General features: G+C 39.7%; 1 protein-coding gene across 2 annotated transcripts in view; it reads right to left on the reverse strand.

Annotated features, from left to right (window-relative positions):
* Positions 1-24,686, reverse strand: part of Gab2 (GRB2 associated binding protein 2) — a 181,411-nt gene extending 156,725 nt beyond the window's left edge. For both annotated transcript variants that reach the window (XM_078046743.1, XM_078046742.1), the window contains exon 1: positions 24,554-24,686. In XM_078046743.1, coding sequence (XP_077902869.1) covers positions 24,554-24,628 — 75 coding nt within the window. In that variant the 5' untranslated portion in view covers positions 24,629-24,686. The remainder of the gene's footprint in view (positions 1-24,553) is intronic.
* Between the last annotated feature and the right edge of the window lie 1,024 nt (positions 24,687-25,710).

A 25,710-nucleotide genomic window follows, 5' to 3' on the forward strand; every position in this document is an offset into this window, starting at 1 on the left:
GTGTACCTAAACACAGAAAAGTTGAAAAGACTATGTCATAGGAATTATGTGGCACCATTATAACCTTAAGGGACCCTCCCACATGTGTTTCACTACTGACCAAGACATTACACAGCACATGACTGGAGCTGAAATCTGCCATCACTCTAATTTCCTGCCACTGTCAATGTTAGCAAAGAAAAATCCACAAAGAAGATGAGGATTAAAATGGAGTAAGGAACTTTATTCACATTTTGCCAAATACTTCCAGACAGAAAAATAAACTTGTCCTAAGTCATGTTTCTATTGAATAGTAGAAGCAGGATTCAAACTCAGATCTGTCTGACTCAAACAAATGTTCATTTTATAAACAGAGACCAGCCAGATATTGGAAGAAGAATGTTGGTGTTATGATTTGGATATGAAGTACCCCCAAATGTGTTAATGCAGAAATATTCAGAGGTGAAATAATTTGATTATGAGACCTGAACCTAATCAGTGGACTGATCCATTTGATGGATTGATAATTTTTTTTAAAGATTTATTTATTTATTTTTTAAAGAGAGAGTGAGGGGGGGAGAGAGAGAGAGAGAGAGAGAGAATTTTTTAATATTTATTTCTTAGTTCTCGGTGGACACAACATTTTTGTTGGTATGTGGTGCTGAGGATCGAACCCGGGCCGCACGCATGCCACACGAGCGCGCTACCGCCTGAGCCACATTCCCAGCCCATGGATTGATAATTTGAAAGGACTTTTGTATTGAATGGTAACTCTGGGCTGGAGGAGGTGGGTCTCTGGGGTGTGCTCTTGGGGACTATATCTTGACCCCCTGGCTCTTTCCACTCTCTTCTTCTGCTTCCTGGACACCATAAGCTGAGTAGCTCTCTTCCACTGCACCCTTGGACCATGAGGCTTGACCTTACCTCAGGCCAGAATGATGACACTGGCTAAACATGGACAGAACCTCTGAAATTGTGGGCCAAAATAACTTCTTCTCCTCTAAGTTGTTCTTGTCAGGTATTTTGGTCAGTGACAAAATGCTGACCAACACATTTAGGTAGAAACAGAAGAATGAGAAACTCTACCTAGAGATAAGTGAACTAAGGATGCCTTGGTCAAAAAATATTTTTTCTTTTAAAACCAACTTGAAAAGTCTAAGAATGTACTAACATTGGTCAAACTGATATTTGAAGAGTATAAACTAAGCATGTGTTCTATAGGTGGTACAAATTTGCTTTCAGGGTCCTCAGAATCCAGCATTAAAGAGGTATGCATGCTACTAATTCCTCTGCAGAAGGTGTTAAATGCCATAAGAGAATTCCCATTCTCAGGCTCTGAGGTCAGAACAGGGAATGTACATTTTCAAACTTTGGAGAAACATAAGTGACTGTATAAAAATTAAGGGCTGGGGATGTAGCTCAGGGTAGATCACTAGCCTCACAAGTGTGAGGCACTGGGTTTGAGTCTCAGCACCACATGTAAATAAAAAAATAAAATAAAAGTTTATCAACAACTAAAAAAAAAAAATTAAAAAAAATTAAGAGCAACCAAGTGCAGTGATACATGCCTGTATTCCCAGTGGCTTGGGAGGCTGAGGCAGAAAGATTGCAGGTTTAAAGCCAGTCTCATTAACAGCGAGGTGCTAAGCAACTCAGTGAGACCTGGTCTCTAAATAAAATTTTAAAAAAGGGCTGGGGAGATGGCTCAGTGGTTGAGTGCCCTTGAGTTCAATCTCTAGTATTGCTCCTCCCACCAAAAAAAAAAAAAAAAATTAAGAGCAAACAGAATTTGGCATGTTTCAAAAAAAATATAATCAAATATAAATTTAGATTCTTCTTAGCATGCCCTATAATACTTTCTGTGCTATTTTTAAAGTACTTAAAATTGATTTTAAAGTACAAAATAGTATGTGGATCTCTCTCTCTCTCTCTCATACACACACATCCTGAGATAAAATAGTTTTGATAGTTCCTCAAAGAGTTACCATATGACCCAGAAACTCCCCAACTAGGCATATAACCAAGAGAACTGAAAGCATACCCATGCAAAAAATTATATATGAATGCTCATAGCACCACTCTTCATAACAGCCAAAAAGTGAAAACAATCCAAATGTCCATCAATTAATGAGTGATTAAGCAAAATGTGACATATCCACACAGGGGATTCAATCAAAAAGGAATGAAGTACTGAAACACACTACAACAGAGACGATCCATGACAACACTGCACTAAGTGAAAGAAGCCACATACTGCCTGATTCCATTTATAGAAAATGCCACAGAGACAGAAAGCAGCAGAGTGGTTGCCAGGGACTGGGAAAATGGAGACTGACTGGGTAGGGAGTTTCCTTTTACAGTGAGAATATTCTGGAATTAATGGTGCTGGTTGTACAACTTTATGAATATACTGAAAACACTGCATATTTTCAAATGGTGAAATTTATGATATATGAATTATATCTCAATAAAACTTTTATTTTTTTTAAAAAAGAACTGAGACACTATAAAGTTGAAGCCCCTTTGACCCACCTCAGTCCCTAGGGTCATCAATGTTACCCATTTAGTCTGACTCCTTGTTAAAAGACCTTATTTCTCACAATGCCTAGCCCAGGTTCTTGCATACAATAAGCACGTTAGGCATTTGTTGCATAATAGTTTTGTACAAATATAAGATAATACTGCTTTGTTCTTTTCAGGATGATATAGATTCTTTTATATTCACCATCACACAAATTCAGTAGTTCAGACAAGGCAGCTTTAAAGGTACAGTTTAGGTTAACACCACATATACCATGTGCAGTAACAAAAGAACACAGGATTTACTGGCTTAAAGCTCCCCAACCACAAATCCAGTTAATAGAAAATCTTGATATGAAAGTTCATGCAAATAAGGAGATACTCTGAATCTGTCCCTTAGTATATAAAGGATTTACAATAAAGGACTTGGAAAATCTATTCTTTTAGAGCCAACAACAGCAAGCTATAAACAAGGACTTTCTAACTTGGTCAAGTTCAACTTAAACAGAGGTCTTAGATAGTCTCTTAAAAAGTCTTGTTCCCCAAACACCACAAATTATATTTCCAGTACTTTTCTTTTGTTTTTCAGAGTTTTTAATCAGAGTCACATGAAGAATGTTTTAGTGATACATATCCCTGAGGCCCATCTCTCAAAGGTTCTGATTTACTTAGATGAAAGTAAGGCTGACATTTGTGTTTTTAAAAGCTCACCAGGTCATTTGGAAACATTTTATGTTAGGAACATTTAGAAATGGAATGTGAAACTGGGTTTTGCATGAGTTTCCACGCAAATCATCCAAGCATACTCTTAACAATCATGTTAAACTTGTAATAACTGCCAGTCAAAAGACCGGTAGCATATCCTAACTTTACTGAAAAGAAAACCAAGGCTCAAGGATTTACTCCTAAAAGTCAGCAACAAGGAGACACCAGCACTTGAGTCCTGGTGATGCCCTACATCTCCCTGCGCACATTTTTCAAACTCCCTTATGGTGCTGGAATTGTGGTTTGCTAGACAGAAGCTAGTATATAATTACCCTCTTACCATAGATTCAGTCATTTTACTCTGGGCCTTGATAAAAATGGAGAATAACTGCTAAAATATTTCTGAAAGTCTTCCTAATTTGTACCCTTATATTACAGGGCAGTTTCTCTTTATGTAGTCCACATATGAAGTGCCTCCTTATTTGAAGTTGAGTTGGAGCTGGAAAGGAGAATACTGCCTAGAAAACTTGGCCATTCAGGAACAAGTAAAAGAGAAGCCTGCCCCTGTGGCCCTATGGGAACAGGAAGGAGGTAGAATAAAGACAGGGTCCTCATTCATATATCCTCTCTTCACATGTACTCTTCCTTTTCATCAGAGCAGGTTCAGCTCAGAAAGCAAGAGAGCTTTAGAAATGTTGAGACTCCATGTTTCCAAACATAACATGAGAGTGGGCAGTAGGCTACTGAAGTTCATTCTTTGATTCATTCTGTACCAATATGTGGTATGAGAGCAAGTGCTTGGATACAGATGGAAGAGTCCAAAAAGATGCGTTTGGAGCAACGCTGCTCGCTCTCCACAGCTTGAGTACAGCATGCAGGGCATCTAGAAGTTGCTAAGAGATGGGTGAACCAGCAGAGGCCTGTGGTTGGAATGAGAGTTCTCAAGTGTGTTCAGACTTAGAGGTAAATATCCAGTACTATATAACCTTCATGGTGGACTCCTGCCCATGACTCCCAAAGACAAAAAATTAGTTATGACACAAGAGATGACTTAGGGATATATTCTAAATTAGATAATAAAGTACAGGATGTCACGTAGATATCACATAGATACACACAGATGTCCTCTTCCTTCTAACTCACACAAAGACACAGCAGCACTCTCCTCTAGCAGCCACTAAGATGGTATTAAGCATCAGTTGTCTGCCAGATACTGTTCTTGGTTGATGAGGATTTGGAGATAAATAATGCAAACAAAAAGCCTTGCCCCAACCAAAGAAGATTTGGAGGTAAAGAGAGGGAAGTGGGCAGAACTCCGAGAGATAAAATATTTTCTCAAAAAGCCTGATTAGGAAGTTGAACTTTAAAATGATTTAGAGGAAACTCACGATGGGTGTAAAGGCTGAGGCAGGAGAATCACAAGTTTGAGGCTAGATTAGGAAATTTAGCAAGACACTATATCAAAATAAAAATAAAAAAAGATGGGGATGTAACTCAGTGACAGAATGCCACTGGGTTCAATCTCCAGTACCCGCTCCCCCCAAAAATAGACTGTTTATCCTGAAAAATAAATATTGTAGAAGTTCTTTTAAAAAGCCCACAAATTCTTTGACAACCTACCAAGAGGTTGGAAGTCTAGACTCCCTTTAATCCAAGTAGATCTGTGACTCCTTTATCCAAAAACGTGTGGCAAAAGTAACAATATGTGACTTCTAAGCCCAGGTAATTTTGAAATGCCATGAAGCTTCCATCCTGGCCACTATTCACCCTTGGAGCCCCTGAGCCTCCATGAAGGAAGGCTGTCTGATTAGAGACTGCAAATTTTGAGAGAGTCTAGGCTGTATGTGAGGCTATTTATAGGTACTCCATTTGACAGCCCCAGGGAGCATAGCCCCTGAACCACCTCACCTCTTTTGACAGGTTATGAGTAAAGAAAGAAGATTCCAGCTCCTAGCAGTCAAGTCAACCCAAGTCATTCAAGCCTTTCCAGTTAGGCACCAGACACTGGGGAGCATGATTACATTCCTGTGGTGCTCTGTCGGAACTCCTGACCCACAGAATCTTGTGAGCAAAATAGTTGTTTTATGCCACTAAGTTTCAACCATGTTTTATCATGCCCAAAGATTTATCACGAAGCAAAAATAACTAGGATAGCAGATGAGAACTGAGAAAGAAGTAGTAGATCAGTTATAGAAAAATATAAAATTATTTTCTTTGGCTAATCCTGGTTTGAAAGAAATCACAGGTGACTAAATACATTGTAGCATTTCTGGTTCTTGGTAATATCTATTTTATCTACAAATGCTATAATAGAAAATGCTTCAGATCTTAGGAAGAACTGGAGTACTCCAAAAGGAATTTGAATAAGGCATTATTCCCTAGCCTAGCTTTTCAGTGTGGAATTAACACTCTTATGATGCCACTTGGAGTTATTCATGAACCCATCTTTTTGCTTTTTTCTCTTGGTCCATGTATTTTGGGAGTAACTAATAGGGTACAAGCAGTCAGGGAGAAAGAAGATATTTCAGACAAAGCAAAGGGATTATGGTAAACAGAGGTAATGAAGCCAGTCCTGGGGAAACCAAAGGGTGTTGCCTGAGGCTCACTGTCCATTCATATACCTTTTGCTTGACATTTGTGTGCCCAGACCTTTAGGCCTTTAGTTAAGCTGTTCTCATTATTCCAAACAGTCTCTTCCCATTTATTTATTTATTTATTTATTTAGAGAGAGAGAGAGAGAGAGAGAGAGAGAGAGAGAATTTTTTAAATATTTATTTATTTTTTTTTTAGTTCTTGGTGGACACAACATCTTTGTTGGTATGTGGTGCTGAGGATCGAACCCGGGCCGCACGCATGCCAGGCAAGCGCGCTACCACTTGAGCCACATCCCAGCCCCATTTTCCCATTTATTGATGAAACTCTCTCCAGCCCAGTTGTCATGTTCAAAGGAGCTTCCCCCTAGTCCAACAGTGCCCCACTCTAGGTGGAATTAATCACTCAATACCACTTGCTTGCAACACTTGCCACAACCTTATCTCCTGCTTGAAGTGCCTATCTCCTTAGGTGCCACACACTAGGTCAGAAAAGAAAAACTGGTATCCTTGAGGAATCCATGTAACTACAGGGAGAGACCTCTAAAAACAGTCATACTGCAGTATCACAAGATCTTTACAGAGGCCTGGCAGGATATTATAGGAGGACAGATCTGCCTCAGGAGAAATCAGGAAGCACCACAAAGCAGGTGACATTTGAGGTAGGCCCTGAAACTAAACTAAGATGCTGCATGGGGGGAAACTTAGGAATCATGACTGAAAAGGTTTCAAAAGAGAACCACTAAAGTAACAGGAACATCTGGCCAGGTCAGGCATCATCCCTACTGGTTCCAAGTCTTCTTTTTACAACACCTGAAGCTACTCAGTCTTTCCAACTACTTTAGCTATTTATATCGTAAAGTAGCTAACATTTGAACAAGGAATTCGTTTAAAAATATGAGCAGATAATACATGAAAATGTATTCAAACTCAGTGGCAATCACAGAAATCCACATCAAATTGTCAAGTATTTTTAAAAGTTATAATGTCTCGTATCAAAGAATAATCATGGAAATCAAATCTATATTTTCTGAGAGTCAATTTTGGTATGAGGTATCAAAAGCCTTATGAATAAGTGTACCCTTAGGATTAAAAAATCATCCTAAGGATAAAAGTCTTTGCTCCAAAGATCATGACAACATTATTTAAAATTGTGGAGGGCTAGAGGTGTAGCTCAGTAGTAGAGCTCAGTAGTAGAGCTCGTGCTTAGTATGTATGAGGCCCAAGATAGTGAAATACCTAAATATTCAAGAACAAAGAAGAGTCAAATAAAGTTGGCACTGCAATAACTTTAAGTTGCTTCCTACATGCCTGCCATTATGATGTGTGATACCAAAGCAACCTACAAGGTAATTATGCTAGAGTGAACTGAGTGTGACTTTCACAGTTGCCCCACAATTGGTAAATAGAACCCACAGATAAAGACAGAGCAGAGGTGAGTTCCCACAAGGTAAAGAGAACAATCAGTAAGTGGACCCAGGCTAATTCAAGGACTTTTAAAGAAGTTATACTATAAGGTCTTCTAACTAAACCACCATATGTGTCCCTGTATGGTCTTCTTCAGCCACAGTCTACAAAAGGAAAGGATGGGGAGTGGGAATCTTGGACCACTTGACTTAGAGGATTCTAAGATAATTGGTTACAGAGATTAGGGGTGAAAAAAATAAAAGAAAAAAAGAAGAAAGGAAGCAAAGGATTGAGGCAAGAACTTTTAAAGACTGAAATACCTGGTAAATATCCATTTAGGCGGCTGACTTAGAGACACCCTATACCAATCTGGACAGAGGAAGGGGAAATAAGCAAGAAGTGGCAGCAATGCAGTTACCCCACTGTCTGACATGCATACGAGTCCCCTGGGTCAAACATTCCCATGGAAAGTGCTGGCCTTAAGCTCTCTCGCTAGTTTCCCACCAGAGAACTGTACAATAAGCAAAGGTACCCTAGCTGGAGGAGGAGGGAAGTAAATTAGGGAAGGGAGAGCCTGAAAGAGACTGAAAGAACTTAATTCCAATTTTTTTCTCCAGAACAGTAGACCACTCAGTGAGAAGCCCATCCTCAAAAGAATTTAGAAGCTAGGCATGGTGGCGCATGCCGGTAACTTCAACAACTTGGGAGGCTGAGGCAGGAGAATCACAAATTCAAGACCAGCCTCAGCAACTTAGTGAGGCCCTAAGCAACTCAGTGAGACCCTGTCTCAAAATAAAAAATAAAAATAAAAAGGAGCTGGGGATGTGGCTCAATGGGTTCAATTCCTGGTAGGAGGAAGAAAAGGAGGAAGAGGAAGAACAACAACTTAGAAACGTTAGGAGTGTATACATATAGGCAGTGCTGGTCAGACAACCAGTAAACGCTATCAAGAAGACCTCAACAGCAGCCAGTTAAGTGACATTTATTCTTGTTCCTTAACCCTTTTGCCCAACCGTACACACCTGAACAACCGGAACCTAGAAAGGTACAGGGAAGAAATACCAGGGAGAGACTATGTTTTGTATCCCCAGAGTCATTAGTCTGGCCAGCAACAGGATTCACTGAAATTTTTATTTTTATTTTTATTTATTTTGTTGGTACTGGGGATTAATCCCAAAGGTGCTCTACCACTGAGCTATATCCTCAGTCCTCTTCATTTCTTATTTTGAGCCTCAGTAAATTGCTGAGGCTGGCCTTCAATTTTCGATTCTCTTGCATCCAGGTGCCAGCATGCCTGATGAGACAAAATTTTAAAAGGTGGACTTTCAATAACCCAGAGTGACCAGATGGTTACAGACTCTGTCCAAGGTATCATCAAAGGATCTATCCTCTATAGGAGAAGAGAGACTTTCAGAAAGCATAGTTGCAAATTCTGACTGGGGAAAAACAAAATGATTCATGTTTGTATCCCTTTAAGCTACAACTATTCAATTAACTGATTAAAATGACCATTATCTCCATCTTACAAAATAGGAATTTAAAGCTCAGAGAGATTAACTTGTTCAAGCCCACAAAGCACATGGGAGGATTAATTTGGATTCCAATCCAGGGCTAACCTCAGAGCCTATGATTTTTACAGATATTTGAGGTTTTTTTCAAAATAGGATCCAGAGAACATATCCTCAGGGATCTGCAAATCCACTTCATATTTTTTTTTCAGTCTTGAAGTCTTCATCTTAAGGGTGAATTTTAAAATTTATAAGGAATATTTGAATATGTGAATGATCACCTTAGAAGTGAATGCTGTTCCTTGATTGCCAGAACTGCATTTTAAATTTTACTGATACCAAGTATCAAGTTCTTTAATTTTCATGCACAAAAACTAGTGAGAAAAGACAGAGTCACAATGTATAATTACCATAGGCATACTAATTAAAAACCAAATGGCTTGCTATAGAAATCTGTTTCACTGCAGTTCAAACAAGAAGAATGGGACAGAGAGAACAAACAGGTCCCAAAAGAATAAGTGCCATATTCACATTTTAAGCACCAATTTAGTTTTAGCAAAATATCTTGTGTTCATGTAAATTACATTGGTTTTGAAGTTTTATATTTAATTTATAAATCTACAGTTGTCTTACTTATTTACAACTCATAATTTTTGCTTATACATATTTTGGTAAAATAATAAAAATCAAGAACTTGTGAAAATGTCTAAAGTAATCTTGCATTGCACATACTTGAGAAGCTTTGTGTTATACCAATCCCTTAAGTAATCATTAAAAGCCATATCTTAGAAGAATATTTTGTAACACAAGGAAATCTTCTCCATATATAAACTTAAGATTCAAAGGGTAATTGGCATGGTGGTGCATACCTGTAATCCCAGAGACTTGGGAGGCTGAGGCATGAAGATTTCAAGTTCAAAAGCTATCTGGGCAACTTGGCAGGACTCTTTCTCAAAATAAAAAATAAAAGGGCTGGAAATATAACTCAATGGTACAGTGCCTCTGGACTCAATTCCCAGTACCAAATAGATAAAAATTTTAAAAAAGGTATACAAAGGGTGGTACAGTCTCATTCTGTATAGCACATATAGCTACAGAAAAACAAGAGTAGGAAATACACCACAATGTTCATGTGCCTTGGTAGCCATGCTGTTTATTGAGTTTAGGTTAATGCATTTATACTTTTTTTTGGACACCAACAGAGGCTACAATATGTTGAAGTTAAAACCTGTTAGAAATCTACCTGAAGATACTGTTATTAACAAATGGCAAGAGTCTATCACATACATGGTATTCCTCTCAGCATTTTAAATACTGTCGTTTGCTTTTTTGTGATCTTCTGTGTTCCCAGTAGCCTTATTACAGGAATGAAGTTTAAACTATGAAGGGTCCCAAAACCTTGAGTTGAAAAGCTTAAAACAGCAAGCTTTTCAACTCAATTTTAGCTCATGCTCTTTCTTCTCCAAGGAAATAAAATCAATCCTTGCTTAATACTTAAAAGTATATAAAGTACTAGTCAATCAATAACTTTCTATTTCACATACCAAGGTTACAGATGAACAAAGATGGTCCAGAGGGAAGCACAAGCCAACAGTTACTGAGTGACATCAAGGCAGAACAGTAACACAAGAGATTCAAGCATTTCCATAACTCATTCTGATGGGCAGGACCAGAAAGGCTACCACAAGGTAACAAACAACTGAGTCCCAAGAGCTTATGAGCAAATGAGTACAGAAAGGTGAAATGAAAGATTATCCAGTAAGTAAAATTCAAACAAAGGTCTTATGACTTTGTACTCATTGACTACACTAGACCCATCCCAGCTGGACTCCCACTATGGTCTTTGCCATCTGTGTGGTGTATATTGCTAGCATTATGATTCAAGCTGCTTCCCCAATAAGACTAGAAATACTGAGTGGAATACCATGTATGTGATAAACTCTTACCATTTGTTAATAACAGTATCTTTAGGTAGATTTCTAACAGGTTTTAACTTCAACATATTGTAGCCTCTGTTTGTATCCAAAAAAAGTATAAATGCATTAACCTATACTCATTTTTTTTTCTGTAGAAAGTTATATTGAAAAGATCAAAGCAACAAGCTGGGTGCAGTGGCACATGCCTATAACCCCACTGACTCAGGAAGCTGAGGCAGAAGGATCACAAGTCTGAGGCCAGCCTCTATAACTCAGTGAGAAATTGCCTTAAAATAAAAAAGAAATTTAAACTGTGTAAGGAAACCTACATGTTATGGCTCATCAGTTTGGGTGAAGTTCAGAAGATGTGCCACCTGTATGACACACTAGGCATGTATTGAATAACTGGAAATAACATAGGTGTCTTATCTAACCTGGGGGATGTTAACCTAAGGAATAGCACAGTCATTCAAATGATACTTATAAGATTTATGTACATGTCTAGGATTTGCTTTAAAATATTCTAGCAAAGAGGAAAAATAGAAAAACAAATGTGATGAAATCTTGATAATGTTTGAAACTAAGCACATCTATTATTTGTTATATCATTTTCTTTACTTTTCTTATTCTTCTTTATCTTCAAAATTTTTAAATTAAAAATTGGAAAAATATTACATGAAAGTAAATGAAAATATTCATAATGACAGTTTATGGAAAAAGAAGCACATTATAAAACAACAGTTCATGTTGATTATAATTATGTAAATAATAAATGTGTGACCAACCCAACAGCAAATTAGCTCTTAGTGCCCTTAATGGATTTCTATATAATTTTTATTGAAAGAAACCAGGACTATTTGAGGAAATGGCTAATTCCAGGTCTGGATCAGGAAATGTACAAGATAAACCTGGTACATCTTGTCATACCAGATAGTAAAGAAGCTATCAAGACTAGCAGTGCCATGTCAATGGGATGGATCTAAACACCAGCTTGTATTCTCTCTCATTGGCTAAAAATAGGACAATTTGAACTGTAATAAGGAAAGCAAATATTAAAAAAAAATAGTGAAAATGTTTAAATATATGAGTTCACATTACTCAAAAATACCCTAATTGATCACTTTGATACATTTTAAGTAGTAAATAAAAAGAAGCAAACACAAAAGTGGAAGGAGGGCTAGGACGTAGCTCAGTGGCAGAGTGCCCCTGGGTTCAATCCTAGTATGCCCCCTGCAGAAAACAAAAAAACAAAATAACAACAAAAAACAATAACCAAGAGGGAGGAGAGTTAGTTACAATAAAGAAACAACAGTGGGGCCAGGGCTGTAGCTCAGTGGTAGAGCACCTGCTTTGTATGTGTGAGGCCCTGGGTTCGACTCTCATCATCACATAAAAATGAATAAATAAAGATATTGTGTCCATCTACAACTAAATAAATATTAAAAAAAGAAAAGAAACAACAATGACTTGCAAAGTATCTTGCTTACAGCTGGTACCTGACCAGTGGCATCAGACTTGCACCAAGCTCTAAGTGAGATGCTTACACTCCTGTGAAAAGTGCTCAGAATCTAGCAAAGGGAAACTAACAAATCCAGTGTGAGAATGCCAAACTAGAGGCAGAAAAAAAAAAAAAAAGTGCCATGGAGGGCTGAGATTGTGGCTCAGTGGTAGAGTACTTGCTTAGCACACATGAGGCATTGGGTTTGATCTCTAGTACTAAATAAAAAAATTAAGCAAAATGAAGATATTGTGTCCATCTACAACTAAAAAATATTTTAAAAAGAAAGAAAAATGCCATAGAAGCAAGTCCAGATGCGGGCTCTCATTGGAGGGGCTATAGGGGAGGATCTCTGAGTTGAGTTTGAAGAGTTACCACTTTCAGGGAAGTTTTTGCATTTTAAACCACTCTCAAACACGGGCCCAGGATCTCACTCACTGATCTTGACATCTCCCAGCACACATAAATTTCCCATTGACTGGCCAAAGTCATAGCTTCAGACAAATCACTGTGCAGCTTAATTTCCTTTCCCTGAGATCAGAGGACATTGAGATGTTCCTTTCAGGAAAACTTAACTCTAGAGCTTAATGTATTATCTAGCTTGGGAATTTCACTTACATTCTGGCATTGTAAACTCTAGACTGGCCCAAAGTTGAAAGAATGCAAAGACACCCATGTTCCTGTTCAGAGTTCCTGTTAAAGGTTTAAAAAGCATAAATCAACACTCTTGCCACCTTCCCCAATACTAAATACAATGTCCTGAGCTGGACATTGTACCATGATTTATTTCATACACTATCCTAGTAAATTTTCAAATTCAGTGAAATAAGCATTATTTCACTTTAACAGTCAAGAAAGATCAATTTAAGCATTTGGCTCAAGGAACCCAAAAGCCCTTGAAACAAAGAGAGAGGTCTTCTGAAGATAAACACTGTCAACATAACACTGACGTTTCCTGTTGAAGGAGTGGCAATCTGTGAGGCAAAGACTTGGTGAGTGATGCTCTTCATCAGTGAATGTAATCCTACTTTCCAAGGCCTTTTGTGGACTGTCCCCTCAGCTCTCTACTTATCTCTCAAAGTTCTTTCAGCTTTCTATTCTAGGTTCCTCCATTGTATGTTTACTATCCCCCCACATCCCCTGTGCACCACTTCTTTCCCTCTCCACATGCATAGTACTAATCTTCTGAGTCCAGTTCAGGTCCCCACCTCCTATTCCAGGAAGCTCCTCTATCTTCTTCCATACACAGAGCTCTGGCCTTCACACAACTCACTGCCTAGATCACATAACTCCATATAAGGGTGTTATTTTCTTTCACATGTGCACTGCTAATCTCCCTAGTTTGTAAATTTCTTGAGTATAGACTTATTCCTTTAGGAAGGGAAAAGATACAATACGTTCTCTAGAAAAACCTCACAAAATTAATGTGGATGCCCGCAAAAGCCCACTTGGGAACTTTCACTTCTCATAAACTGCAGGTTACAATATTCCACCATCCCCTTCTATCTAAAGAAAGTTCAGCCAAAGATAGAAACATCAGAGTTGTTTCATTAAGTGAAGTAGCAGGCATGCTTTTCTGATTTGTGTGACTTCAGTGCCTTTGGTCCTTTGACATTGCTAAGAGAATTTTCCACAATCATGCAAGGCTGTGGAGATTCCATCTGTCTTTTCTCTTAGGTTGGACTTATTAGCAAGACTGATTACTGACCTTTATTAAATAAAGAGATTTTTAAAAAATAGTGGTAAAATACTAAGGATATAAAATTTACCATTTTAACCATTTTTAAGTGTATAGTTCAGCGGTACTAAGTTCATTTGCAATGTTCTGCCACCACCACAATCATCCATAGCCAGAACTTTCATCTTGCAAAACTGAAACTCTGCACCCACTGGACAATAGTTCCCCACTGCCCCTTATCCTCAGTCCCTAATAATCCCCATTCTAACTTCTGTTTCTATGAATTAGACTACTCTAGATGTTTCAGAAGAGTGGAAACATACACTAGTTGTCCTTTTGTGAACTGGCTTATTTTACTTAGCATAATATCATCAAGGTTTATGTTGTAGCATGTCCATATATCAATGTTTTCTTCATCCTTTTCTTTGGAAGTACCAGGGATTGAACCCAGATATGCTCTATCACTGAGCTACATAACCAACCCTTTATTTTTTATTTTGAGTGCCATAGCCCCAGTTGGCCTTGAACTTATAATCTTCCTGCCTCAGTCCTCTGAGTAGCTAGGATTACAGGGGTATGCCACCAAGCCTGGTGACAATTTCTTTTCTTTAAAGGCTGAATAATATTATATTGCATGTAAATATCACATTTTGTTTATACATTCATCTACTGGTGAATATGTGGGTTGCTTTTCAAATGAGATTAAGAGATACTGGGTATTGAACCCAGGGGCACTTATCCCCCCAACATCCTCTTTTTTTTTTTTTTAATTTTGAGACAGGGTCCCAGTGTGGCTAGCCTCAAATTTGCCATCTTCCTATCTCAGCCTCCCATGTTTCTGGGATTACAGGAGTCCATGCACAGCTCAAATAAAGAGTTATGATCAAATGTTAGTGACAAAAAGCTCAGGAGAATGGCACTGGGTTAAAGTAATCTCTTTAACGTGTGAACACAATCAAGGAGTCAGTCCAGAGATTAGGACCACAGAACAGAAAGCTGCTAAAAGAAATTTCCATTTGTTTATCTGTACCAGGAATTGATACCAGATGGTCTACAAACAACTTCAAACACACTCTGGTTTCTGAAGACCTCCCTCTGCCTCTCTTCTTATCAATCCGGGTGTTCTTACCAGCTTTAGAGCCCACTCCTCCCGTCAACCTGCTGATGGCCCAATCAACTCCAAATGGTTTTTACAGGGACCTCTTTTATAAAGGCACTAATTTCATCTGTGAGAACTCTAACCTCATGACCTAGTCACTTCCCAAAAGCCCAATGCCCTCACATCATAACTTTGAGATTAGGATAACAACATCTGAATTTTGGGGAGGGAGGTAGACAAAAAACCTTAATCCATTGCAATGTTACTCATTAAAATTTCTAAAACTTAGAAAAATTAGTAAATTTTAAAAGTCTGCTCATCATAAGAAAATATGGACATTATAAAGGTATAAATAAAAATTACCTATAATTCCATTAACATTGGATGTTAATGGAATTATAGGTAATTAATTAACATTGAATATTAATTTAATGGAGAATGTGAAGATAAAAATATAATTTAGTTAAATAATTTATCAAATAAGCATGTATCTAGTACCCAAGTTCTGGGACTACAAGAAAGAAAAATAAAACATGTAATGGAAAGGTGGCCCCTGACTAAAAAGAAATAAGCCAAAAGAGGAAGGCTTTCCAGGCAAAGGAAGCATTAAGTGGAGATTAGGTGGCAAGGACCTATACAGTGTGTGCAGAGACATTAAAAATGGTTTGTAAGCCAGGTATGTGGTGCATGTCTGTAATCCCAATGACTTGGGAGACCAAGGTAGGAGGATTACAAGTTTGAGGCCTGCAACTTAGTGAAACCCTGCCTCAAAATAAAAAATAAAAAGGGCTGGAGGGGATATAGCTCAGTGGTAAAGTATTTCTGGGTTTAAATCCAAAAAAAAAAAGAAGAGGAGGAAGAGGAGGAAGAGGAAGTAGAAGAGGAAGAAGAAGAAGAAGAGGAGGAGGAGAAGAGGAGGAGGAAGAAGATGATGACAAAGAAATCCATAGTATAATATCATGACTACAGATACAAAAATCTTAAAATAATAGAAAAAAATGTTAACAAAATATTAGCAAACAATTCAGCAATGTATAAAAATAACTATACACTACAAACAACTAGAGCTCATTCCAGATATTTAATTGTTTGAATATTTCAAACTCTATCAGTGCATATCACCATATTAACAGACATAAATATTGCATGATCATATCAATTGATAGAAAACAAGTACTTGACAAAATTCTACACCTACTGATGACAAAGACACTCAGAAAAATAGAGGGGTGACTTCTGCAACTGATAAAGAGCATTTACAAAAACCCTACAGCTAATGTTGTACTTAATGGTAAAAGACTAAATGATTACCTCCTGAGACTGGGATCGAGGCAAGGATTTCTACTCTCAATAGTTACTCAACATTGTAATGGAAGATCTAGCCAGTACAATAGACAAGAAAACAAAAGTTATAAAAACTGGAAAGACAGATAGACTGCCCTCATTTGCAAATGAAAGATTATCTAGGCTATAGTTGGGATCTCAAAGGTTCCCTAACAGTCCATGTATTAAAGGCTTAGTCCCCAGGTTGGCATGATTGGGAGACGCTGGAAATTTTTAGAAGGGGGGCCTACTGGGAAGTCTGGTCATTGTGGGTATGTGTCCTTGAAGGGAATATTGAGACTTCAGATCTTTCCTCTTACTTTTTTCATTCCAGGCCATGAAGTGAATGGGATTCCTCCATCACGTGCTCTGGACATGATGTGCTGCATCACCACAGGCCCAAAGCAATGAGGCCAACTAACAATACACTGTGAGTTAAGACAAAACTTTTCTCTTTATAAAGTGATTATCTCAGGTATTTGTTATAATAATAGAAAGCTGATTTAATTCAATCTATACAGAACAATCCCAATGAATCCCCCTGAAACAAAAAATTCTAGAATAATTCAGATCATAAGATAGAAAATGAAAACCCCCAAATCAATTATAGTTCCATATCTTAGCATGGACATATAAACAATAAAATTAAAAATACAAAGGAAAAATTCCTTTATGGCTGCTTTAAAAGAGAGAAATACAGTGGTGCATGCCCTTAATCCTAGAAGCTCAGCAGGGTGAGACAAGAGGATTGGGAGTTCAAAGGTAGCCTCAGCAAAAGAAAGGTGCTAAGCAACTCAGTGAGACCCTGTCTCTAAATAAAAATGCAAAATAGGGCTGGGATGTGGCTCATTTGTCCAGTACCCCTGAGTTCAATCCCCAGTACCGAAGAGACAGAGAAATTCTTAGATGGAAATATAGCAAAATATGAAAACATATATAGGATTTATATGTTTTAACTCATACAAGACTGATGAAGAAGTCAAGGAAAATATAAATGTAAATTCTTGAATTAGAAATCTTAACATAGTAAGGATGTCATTTCCTATGAAACTGATAGTTTTAGTGCAATTCCTATCAAAATCCCAGAAAGACTTTCTTTTAGACATAAACAAGATTATTTAAAATGCATATTAAAGGCAAAAGGTGCAGAATAGTAAAAATACTTTGAAAAAAATTAAGTGTTCTGGGCTGGGGGTGTGGCTCAAGTGGTAGTGCGTTCACCTGGCATGTGTGTGGCCCAGGTTCAATCCTCAGCACCACATACAAAGATGTTGTGTCCGCCGAAAACTGAAAAATAAATATTGAAACTCTCTCTCTCAAAAAAAATTAAGTGTTCTATTGCACAGTAGTATGACTATAGATAATGATAATGTACTTATACTTTTAAAAAGCTAGAAGAAAGGATTGTGAATGTTTTAATCAAAAAGAAATGGTAATTAGCCAGGTACAGTGGCACTGGCCTGTAATCCCAGTGGCTCAGGAGGCTGAGGCAAGAGGACTGCAAATTCAAATCCAACTCAGCAAGAGCAAGGCACTAAGGAACTGAGTGAGGCCCATTCTCTAAATAAAATTTAAAAATAGGGCTGGGGATGTGGCTCAGAAGATGAGTGCCCACTTTTGAGTTCAAAGTACCCAGATTGAGTTCAATCCCCAGTATACCCCTAAAAAAAGAAATGATAATTATTTGAAGATTTAGATATGTTTATTTACCCTGACTTGAATATTATACAATGTATACATGAATTTAAAAAAACACATGGTACTCCATATATGTGATTTCTATGTGTCAATTAAAAAAAATTAGGGAGCTAGGCATTATGGTACACACCTGTAATTACAGTGATTTGAGAGGTTGAGGCAGGTGGATAGCAAATTTGGGGCCAGTCTGGGCAATTTAGCAAGACTCTATCTCAAAATAAAATTTTAAATGGCTAGGGATGTAGCTCAATAGAGCACTTGACTAGCATATGTGAGGTCCTGAGTTCAATCCCCAGCACTGGGGGGAAAAAATGAGAGAGAGAAAGAGAGACAGACAGAGAGAATAAAGAATAAAGAGAATAAAGACAGACAGAGAGAATAAATCTTTATTCTAGATTCCAAGACCTAGCATATAGCTAAGTTAGAAAAAACAGACCCACACAAAAATGGCCAACTGATTTTTGACAAAGGTTAAAAACCAATCCAATGGAAGAAGAATGACCTTTGTCAACAAATGGTGCTAGAATGTTTGGGCATCCATTAGCCAATAAAACAAAACACCTCTATTCCAAATCTCACATCTTATATAAGAATTAACTCAAAGCAGATCATGGGTTTAAAGGAAAAGTATAAAACGTTCAGGAAAAAAACAGAAGAGCTGGGCATGATGGCACACACTCAGATACTTGGGAGGCTGAAGTAGATGGAGTGTAAGCTCAAAGCCCTTTGTCAAAAGAGAAAAAGAGATTTAAAAAAAATTTTTGAGAGAGAGAGAGAACTTTAATTTTTTTTTTTTTTTTTTTTTTTTTTTTAGTTTTCGGCAGACACAACATCTTTGTTTGTATGTGGTGCTGAGAATCGAACCGGGCCGCATGCACGCCAGGCAAGCATGCTACCGCTTGAGCCACATCCCCAGCCCAATTTAAAAAAATTTTAAAGGACAGGGATGTAGCTCAGTGATAAGAGTGCTTGCATAGCATGGACAAGGCCCTGGACTCCATCACTGGTAAAATGTATGTGTGAACACACACACAGAAAAAAATTGATAAGCCAGACTTCATTCAAATAAAAAACTTCAAAAGATCCTAATGATTAAATACAAAGACAGCTATAGACTGGGAGAAACTATATGGACCATGTATTCAAAAAAGGACTAGTATTTTGAACATAAAAATAACTCAAATCTCATGGTTGTGCATACCTGTAATCCCAGTGGCTTGGGAGATTGAGGCAGGAGGATCGTGAGGCACTAAGACTAAGACCCTGTCTCTAAATAAAATACAAAATAGGGCTGAGGATGTGGCTCAGTGGTTAAGTGCCCCTGAGTTCAATCCCTGGTACCACCAGGAAAAAAAAAAAAAAAACTCAATAGTATTAAAAAACAATCCAAATAAAAATAATGGACAAAAGAAGAGCAATTTTTACCAAAGAAGATACACAGATGGCAAATAATCATACGAAAAGATGTATTGCCTATAAACATCATTGCCTCTAAGGGAAATATAGATTAAAACTAATGAAAAAGTAGTTAAATAAACTGTGATATATCTATGCCATGGAGTACTACTTAGCAATAAAAAACTGTTGATATATGCAACAACTTGGATGAATCTTCAAAGAATTATAATGAAATTTTTTTAAAAAGCCAATTCCCAAATGTTATATACTGCATGGATCTGTTTGCCTATATGTTACTCACAAATGATAAAATTATAAAAATGGAAAGCAGACCAGTGGTTGTCATGGGCTAAGAATGTGGTGGGAAGGGGATAATAATGGATGTGACTATAAAAAGTCCAACATAAGGATGCTGGACACTGTGGCCATGACAGCAATCCCAGTGACTTGGGAGGCTAAGGCAGGAGGACCGAAAGTTTGAGGCCAACCTCAGCAACTTAGCAAAACCCTTAGCATCTTATGAAAACACTGTCTCAAAATAAAAAGGACTGGTGATGTAGCCCAGTGGTAAAGCACCCCTGGTTCAATCATCAGTATCAAATCCCCCCCCAAAAAAAACAAACAACAGAAGTGCAAGGGATCCTATAATGATAGATATGTTCTATATTTCAACTGAATCATTGTCAATATCCTGATTGTGGTATTCTCTAAGATTTTTATAAGATATTACCATTAGGAAAAACTAGGTAAAAGGTATATGGATCTTTCTTTACTATTTCTTATAACCACATGTTTATCTATAATTACCTAAAAATAAAATGTTTCTTAAAAAACCTTAGTCTTTGAGACAAAATTAGACAACTTTGGGCAAGTCACTTCCCTTCTCACAGGGCTAAAAGAATTAAATTAAGAAATCGATGGTCTAGGCTGGGGCACTGTAATCCCAGCTACTTGGGAGGCCAAGGCAGGAAGATCACAAGTTCAAGGCCAGCATCAGCAACTTAGCAAGAACCTATCTCTAGATATAGGGCATGGCACAGAATATGGTCCAACAAATAGCTAATAAAATGCTTATCTTAAGAGTCTTGACAATGGGGATGGAGAAGTATAAAGCAAAATATATTTAGATGATAGCATTAATAGATTTTGGTGAAGGATTAGATGTGGAACAGTGGGTTGACAGAGAGTCAAGGATGATTCTTAAGTTTCTCATTTGAGCAAGCATCATCAGTGGCACCATTTACTAAGTGCCACTGATGTGAAGTGAAGTGAAGTGAAGAAGAGGGAAACAGAGTTTTGGGTGTGGTGAACTTGCATTAACTGGGAGATACTCAGATAGAAAATCCCAGTTAACTGTTGGATATTCAAGTCTGGAGTTCAGAACAAAACTCTGGGATGGAAATTTAACTTGATAATGACCAGAATGCAAATGATAGTGGAAGGCAGAACAATGGACAAGATTGACAAGGGCATAAACCACAAAGCTACTGTTACTGTAAAGGAGTTCCAACCTGGCTAAAGGAGATCAGTCTAGTGTAGGAGATGGTGAGCAGCCAGAAAAGGAGAAAAATCAGACAAAAATGGTGTTGCTCAAGATCAGAGGAAGATGTTTCAAGAGTGAGTGGTCAACTGCAACCAAGCACTGAAGAGATTAATTAGAATGAGCAATGAATCATCATCCTCTGAATATAGTGACCTGGTGTTTTCACTGGTGCCTTTTTGAGAATAGCTTTGGTGAAATGACAAATAGGTTTGGATTAGAGCTGGCTGAGAGGGAGGTGGGAGAAATGAAGACAGTTTAAACAACCATTAACAAGTTTAGCCCTGAAGCAGAAAGCAAGCTGAGTAGGAAGGGGTGGAATACAAAGAGAAAATTCTGTTAAAAGAAGTTAAGCTTAAATGATAATGTAAATGAATAGGTGAAGGGGAGAAGTTAGATTCATGACAGAAAGTGTGAGAATTATTTGAGTAAGGAGGAGCAAATATGATTCCAAGTACAGGTAGCAGGATTAGCTCAGAGAGAAGGGGCACCTAATTTGCTCTAAGAAGAGGGGAAAGGAAAGGAACCATGTAGACACAGGTAATTTTGGAACTTTAGTTATAATGTGTTGTGGGCTATTTCTTGATTACCTCAGCTCTTTATGTAGGAGAAGGAAAGTATTAGATAATTCTAAATAAATTGGTTAATATTTATTCCTAGAACCTAACATAGTCCCTGGGACAGGCATATTTAATAAATTCACTCAATAAATTTTTAAAAATTAGTGTTAACCTCATGCAGGTGTTCATCAGGATACAAAAATTTTAATTTCGCCACTAGGGGGCAGTGCTGCCACAAATCTCACCCCCCACCCCATGATAGTGAAAATTAACAGAAAACTATACTGCAGTGTATGTTGTTTTCCTGCTAAGAAAATCCTGTTTAAGCTTTACATACATGTACCTGTTTGTGCCTATTCACACATGTGAGCCCCCCCCCCCCACACACACACATTGAGGCACACTGAGAGGGTTGTTTTGTCTACCAGCCTTCTGATACAACCAAATCATGAGGCCCCAAGGGCTGTACTCAGCATTTTCCAGTCTTTTTTTCTTTTTTGGTAATTCCCCTAGGGAATACAGCAAATACCTCAAAGACCTTTACACTTTCTTATGTTTGGTTAATTAGAAAAGGATGATGAGGAAATAAAATTCCTAAAAACCAATCTCTAATACACCATAGCTTCTTCCACGTTGTCTTTCCCCCTCTATCTACCTCCTCCCCAAATTAAATGCAGTAGGGTTTCAAAATAATTTAAATGTACTTCATAAATTACTTTCCCCCTAATCTCATATATCTGAGGTATTCTTATAATGGACTTATTTATCAGTTTATAATACCACATGTCTATTATGCACATCAGAAACAGAAGCAATGGAGCTGGGAAATAATTCTTTCCAAGTTTGTGTCTAATGAATTTGGGCCTCTAACAAACTGAGGAAACTGGCAGAGTTCTAACTTACAATAGAGTGCATAAATTATTATTATTATTATTATTATTATTATTATTATTATTATTATTATTATTATTATTAAAGGTAAATGTAAAGGCAGGCTGCTCCCCAGAAGTTTAGGGTTAAACAGACTGGCTGTTCCAACAAGAGGAACTGAACTCCATAGTGAAAGAGGCTTCTGGTTGTACTAGTGGAACATATCACACCCCAGTTTAAGAAAGGCTATCACTAATTTGGTCAGATGCCTTATGGGTGGGGGCCACAGGAAAGAGGGGAAAGAGAGAGGCTGAAGTCATCATATGACGCCAGCTGTCAGGTAATTCCAATGGGTGAAAAGATGCTTAACACAAAAGCCTTTAAACTTGGTTATTTTAAGTTAAAGTTGTTTTTGAGCAAAAATAAATACCCAAGAAATGGGTCACTGAGTCTGGGTAATAGAGTTGAAACAGTCATCATTATAGATACAGAGTCAACTTGTTTGCAAGTTGTTTCAAAACCAAAGTTTCAAGGTTCTTTAGGGTAGTGTTCTAATTTGAGAATTAAGGATCGCTTTTTTTTTTTTTAACTGGACACTCTATTCCTCTAGCTAGTATGAAATCTACTTTTACAGATACTTTTTGGAAGTTCTTTAGAATGAAGTTTTTTTTTTAAATGTTAATACCAAATTACTCCTTTTTACCCCTAATTTAAAAAATTAAATTTGCCTAATGATCTGATCCACCTCTAAACAAGAAAAAAAAGTTTCTTAGTAATTATAATACTTGGACTACATCAGCACCCCAGAAAATCAGCTTTAAAACTGAAGAAAACACCGCCTCACCCTACTATGTTAAATCTATGCCTCCTTTCAAAAGTCACGTGCTAAATCCTTATTTTTTTTTTCCCAGCAAATGATCTAAGCAAGAGCCTGATTTCATTGACACAAGCACTCCCAACAACAACACTTCCTTTGAAAAACAGAATGTCACTTCCTCAGACCAGAGGCCAGAAGTCCCTTGATTCTGATCTAAGGAGCAAAGACAGGAAACTGGTGAGCTTCTCCTCCAGGGTCAGCCTCTGGTGCAGGGACAGGAGGACAGGGTGTATTCAGAGCTCCCTTGATGCACTGCAGCTGGAAAGCAAAAGCTCACTTCCAGGTTGTGGGGGCGATCCCCAGAGTACAGCCCCACAAGTCAGTGTAGCAAGGGTATTCACGGAAGCGAGGAGGGAGAAGATGGAAGACCTTGCACTTTTTAGCGACCTTCTTCCATTTCGAAATTCCTGAGAGTACTCCAGGACCGATTTCAGCCTAAGTAACTGGCACCCTCTTGTACTTTGACCTCACTAGGCGAGACATCCTCTGGGTTGTGCCGAGCCAGAACTCTACACCGCTCAGCTCCAGTCTGTACCACCTTCCCCAGATGCTGCCAGTTTCTCACCTAGAGGGGAGAGGCTGTCCCAGCAATTTCAGTAAACACTGTCGGTTAGCACCACCTGGCAACTGAAAACCTTGATCTCTCCCGACCCTAGACGCCAAGGGCTGCACAACACAAATCCCTGGCCAGTTAGCACAGACCAAACTGCAGTGTCACCATCGTGGGGCGGGGTGTGGGGGGCGGCGTATGTGAGAGACATACAGAATAAAGAAGGGGGACAAACAAATGAGTCACTTAATACAAGGGCTGCACATGCCGCTGACGCTGCCCGTGATGCGGCGGCTGTGGACTGGAAGGAAGCAGGCAGCCGCCCGGGAGGGGCGGGCGGAGAAAGGCTAGGGGAGAGGGCGTGAGGCGCCTAGCCCTTTGTGGGGCTGGGCGGCGCGGCCCCACAGCCTACGCCCCCCTTTCCTGCCCACTCCCCCAATCCTGCAGGCTGAATCCGCTGGGGGCTACCATGGTCCCCCGATCCCGGGAGTCAACTCTCTCGTTCTCCAAAAACAATCAATACAAACTTCGATACAGTATTGAGTTCACAGGGAGGCTGGCTGGGGAGGTGCCGCCAACACACCCGCCTAGCCCACGAGGAGCTGCCGCCCCAACCTGCCGCCCCGCCCCTCGGCGGCGCACCTGTGACAGGTGTGCAGGTGCCCCACAAGTCCCAGAGCCGCGGGGCGCGCCGGCCGCCCCTCGCCCCCCAGAGGCCCCAGGTCCGCCCTGTCCGCGGCGTGCGGCGTCTCCGGGAGCCCCCAGTCCCTCCGCAGGCCGCGGGACGCCCCCCGCCCGCCCCAAGGCGGCCGCGCCCGGTCGCCGCCCGCACTCACATAGCGCCTCAACTTCTTCTCCGGGGGCGATTTCCTCAGCCAGCCGGTGCACACCACGTCGCCGCCGCCGCTCATGTTGACCGCCGACTGGAGCCCGCCGCCGGGTCGCGCGGACAAGGGCGCGGGCGCAGGCTGCTGGGTCAGCCGGCCAGCGGTGCGCAGCTCGCGGGGGAGGGGAGGGGCCGGGCGGCCCGCGGCCCCGGGCGAGGACGAGGCGGCGCGGCGCGGGCCCGACTGCCCCGCGCGCGCCCGCTCGGCCCCCCCTCCCCGCGCGCGCGATCCGCACTCCCAGGCTGCCCGGCGGGGGCGCCCCAGCAGGAAGGCCGGCGCGCTCGCCACGCCCACAGCCCGCCGCGCCCCCAGGAGAGAGGCCTTCAGACGCAAACCACCCGGCGGGACCCGGGAGGCCGGAGTGCCGGGAGGGGCGGGAATCCAGTCAGCACGCCCCCTGGGTCTTGTTTTTTTCCTGAAGCCTCAAAGCGGCAGCCTCAAGCGCCTCGCCCCTGATCATGGTGGTGGGGTGTGTGAAGGCTGTGCACCCTGCCTCGCACGTCGATTTTACAGGGAGGGTCTTCAGGGAAAGGCTCGGAGCGCTGCTTGTGTTACTTATCCATTCCTATAGTTTCAGGTTTCAGCAAGGTCAGGTTCTGGCTGAAATTAGTGACCTGCTTCCTAGAGTTTATTAACTCTTGCACCCACCCGGGTGGTTCGAGAAGGAAGCCGACCTACTAAGTATGGGGAGTATTTACATCCCTTGTTTACTTTATTGTCTTCACACCTCTACAAATTGGGCAGGCAGTATTATTCCCATTTTACAGATAGCCTAAGGTCTCAGAGATAATACAATGCAAAGTTTCCAATTCAGGTGGGGGAAGGGAGGAGGGTCCTGCTCACCTGCTTTTGAAAGTGAAGAACTGCTTTACTGTCTACTGATAACTTGGGAGCCTTTTATAGCCAGGATACAAAGTCCAGCTGGCTCTGTCCCCATTGCCTCTGGGAAAGCAGGATTCAAAAGAAAATTCGTATGATTTGCAGAGCCAAAGCAAAAATTAGTCAATGTATTTCATAGAGAAGTCATAGGCAAGTCGGTGTAGAACAAGAAATTGAAGTAAAAATTCCCTGAGTTTCAATTCCTGGACACAGGCTACCTATGAGAC

The sequence above is a fragment of the Ictidomys tridecemlineatus genome, chromosome 4 (genome assembly GCF_052094955.1).
Source record: "Ictidomys tridecemlineatus isolate mIctTri1 chromosome 4, mIctTri1.hap1, whole genome shotgun sequence".
Taxonomy (NCBI): Eukaryota; Metazoa; Chordata; class Mammalia; order Rodentia; family Sciuridae; genus Ictidomys; species Ictidomys tridecemlineatus.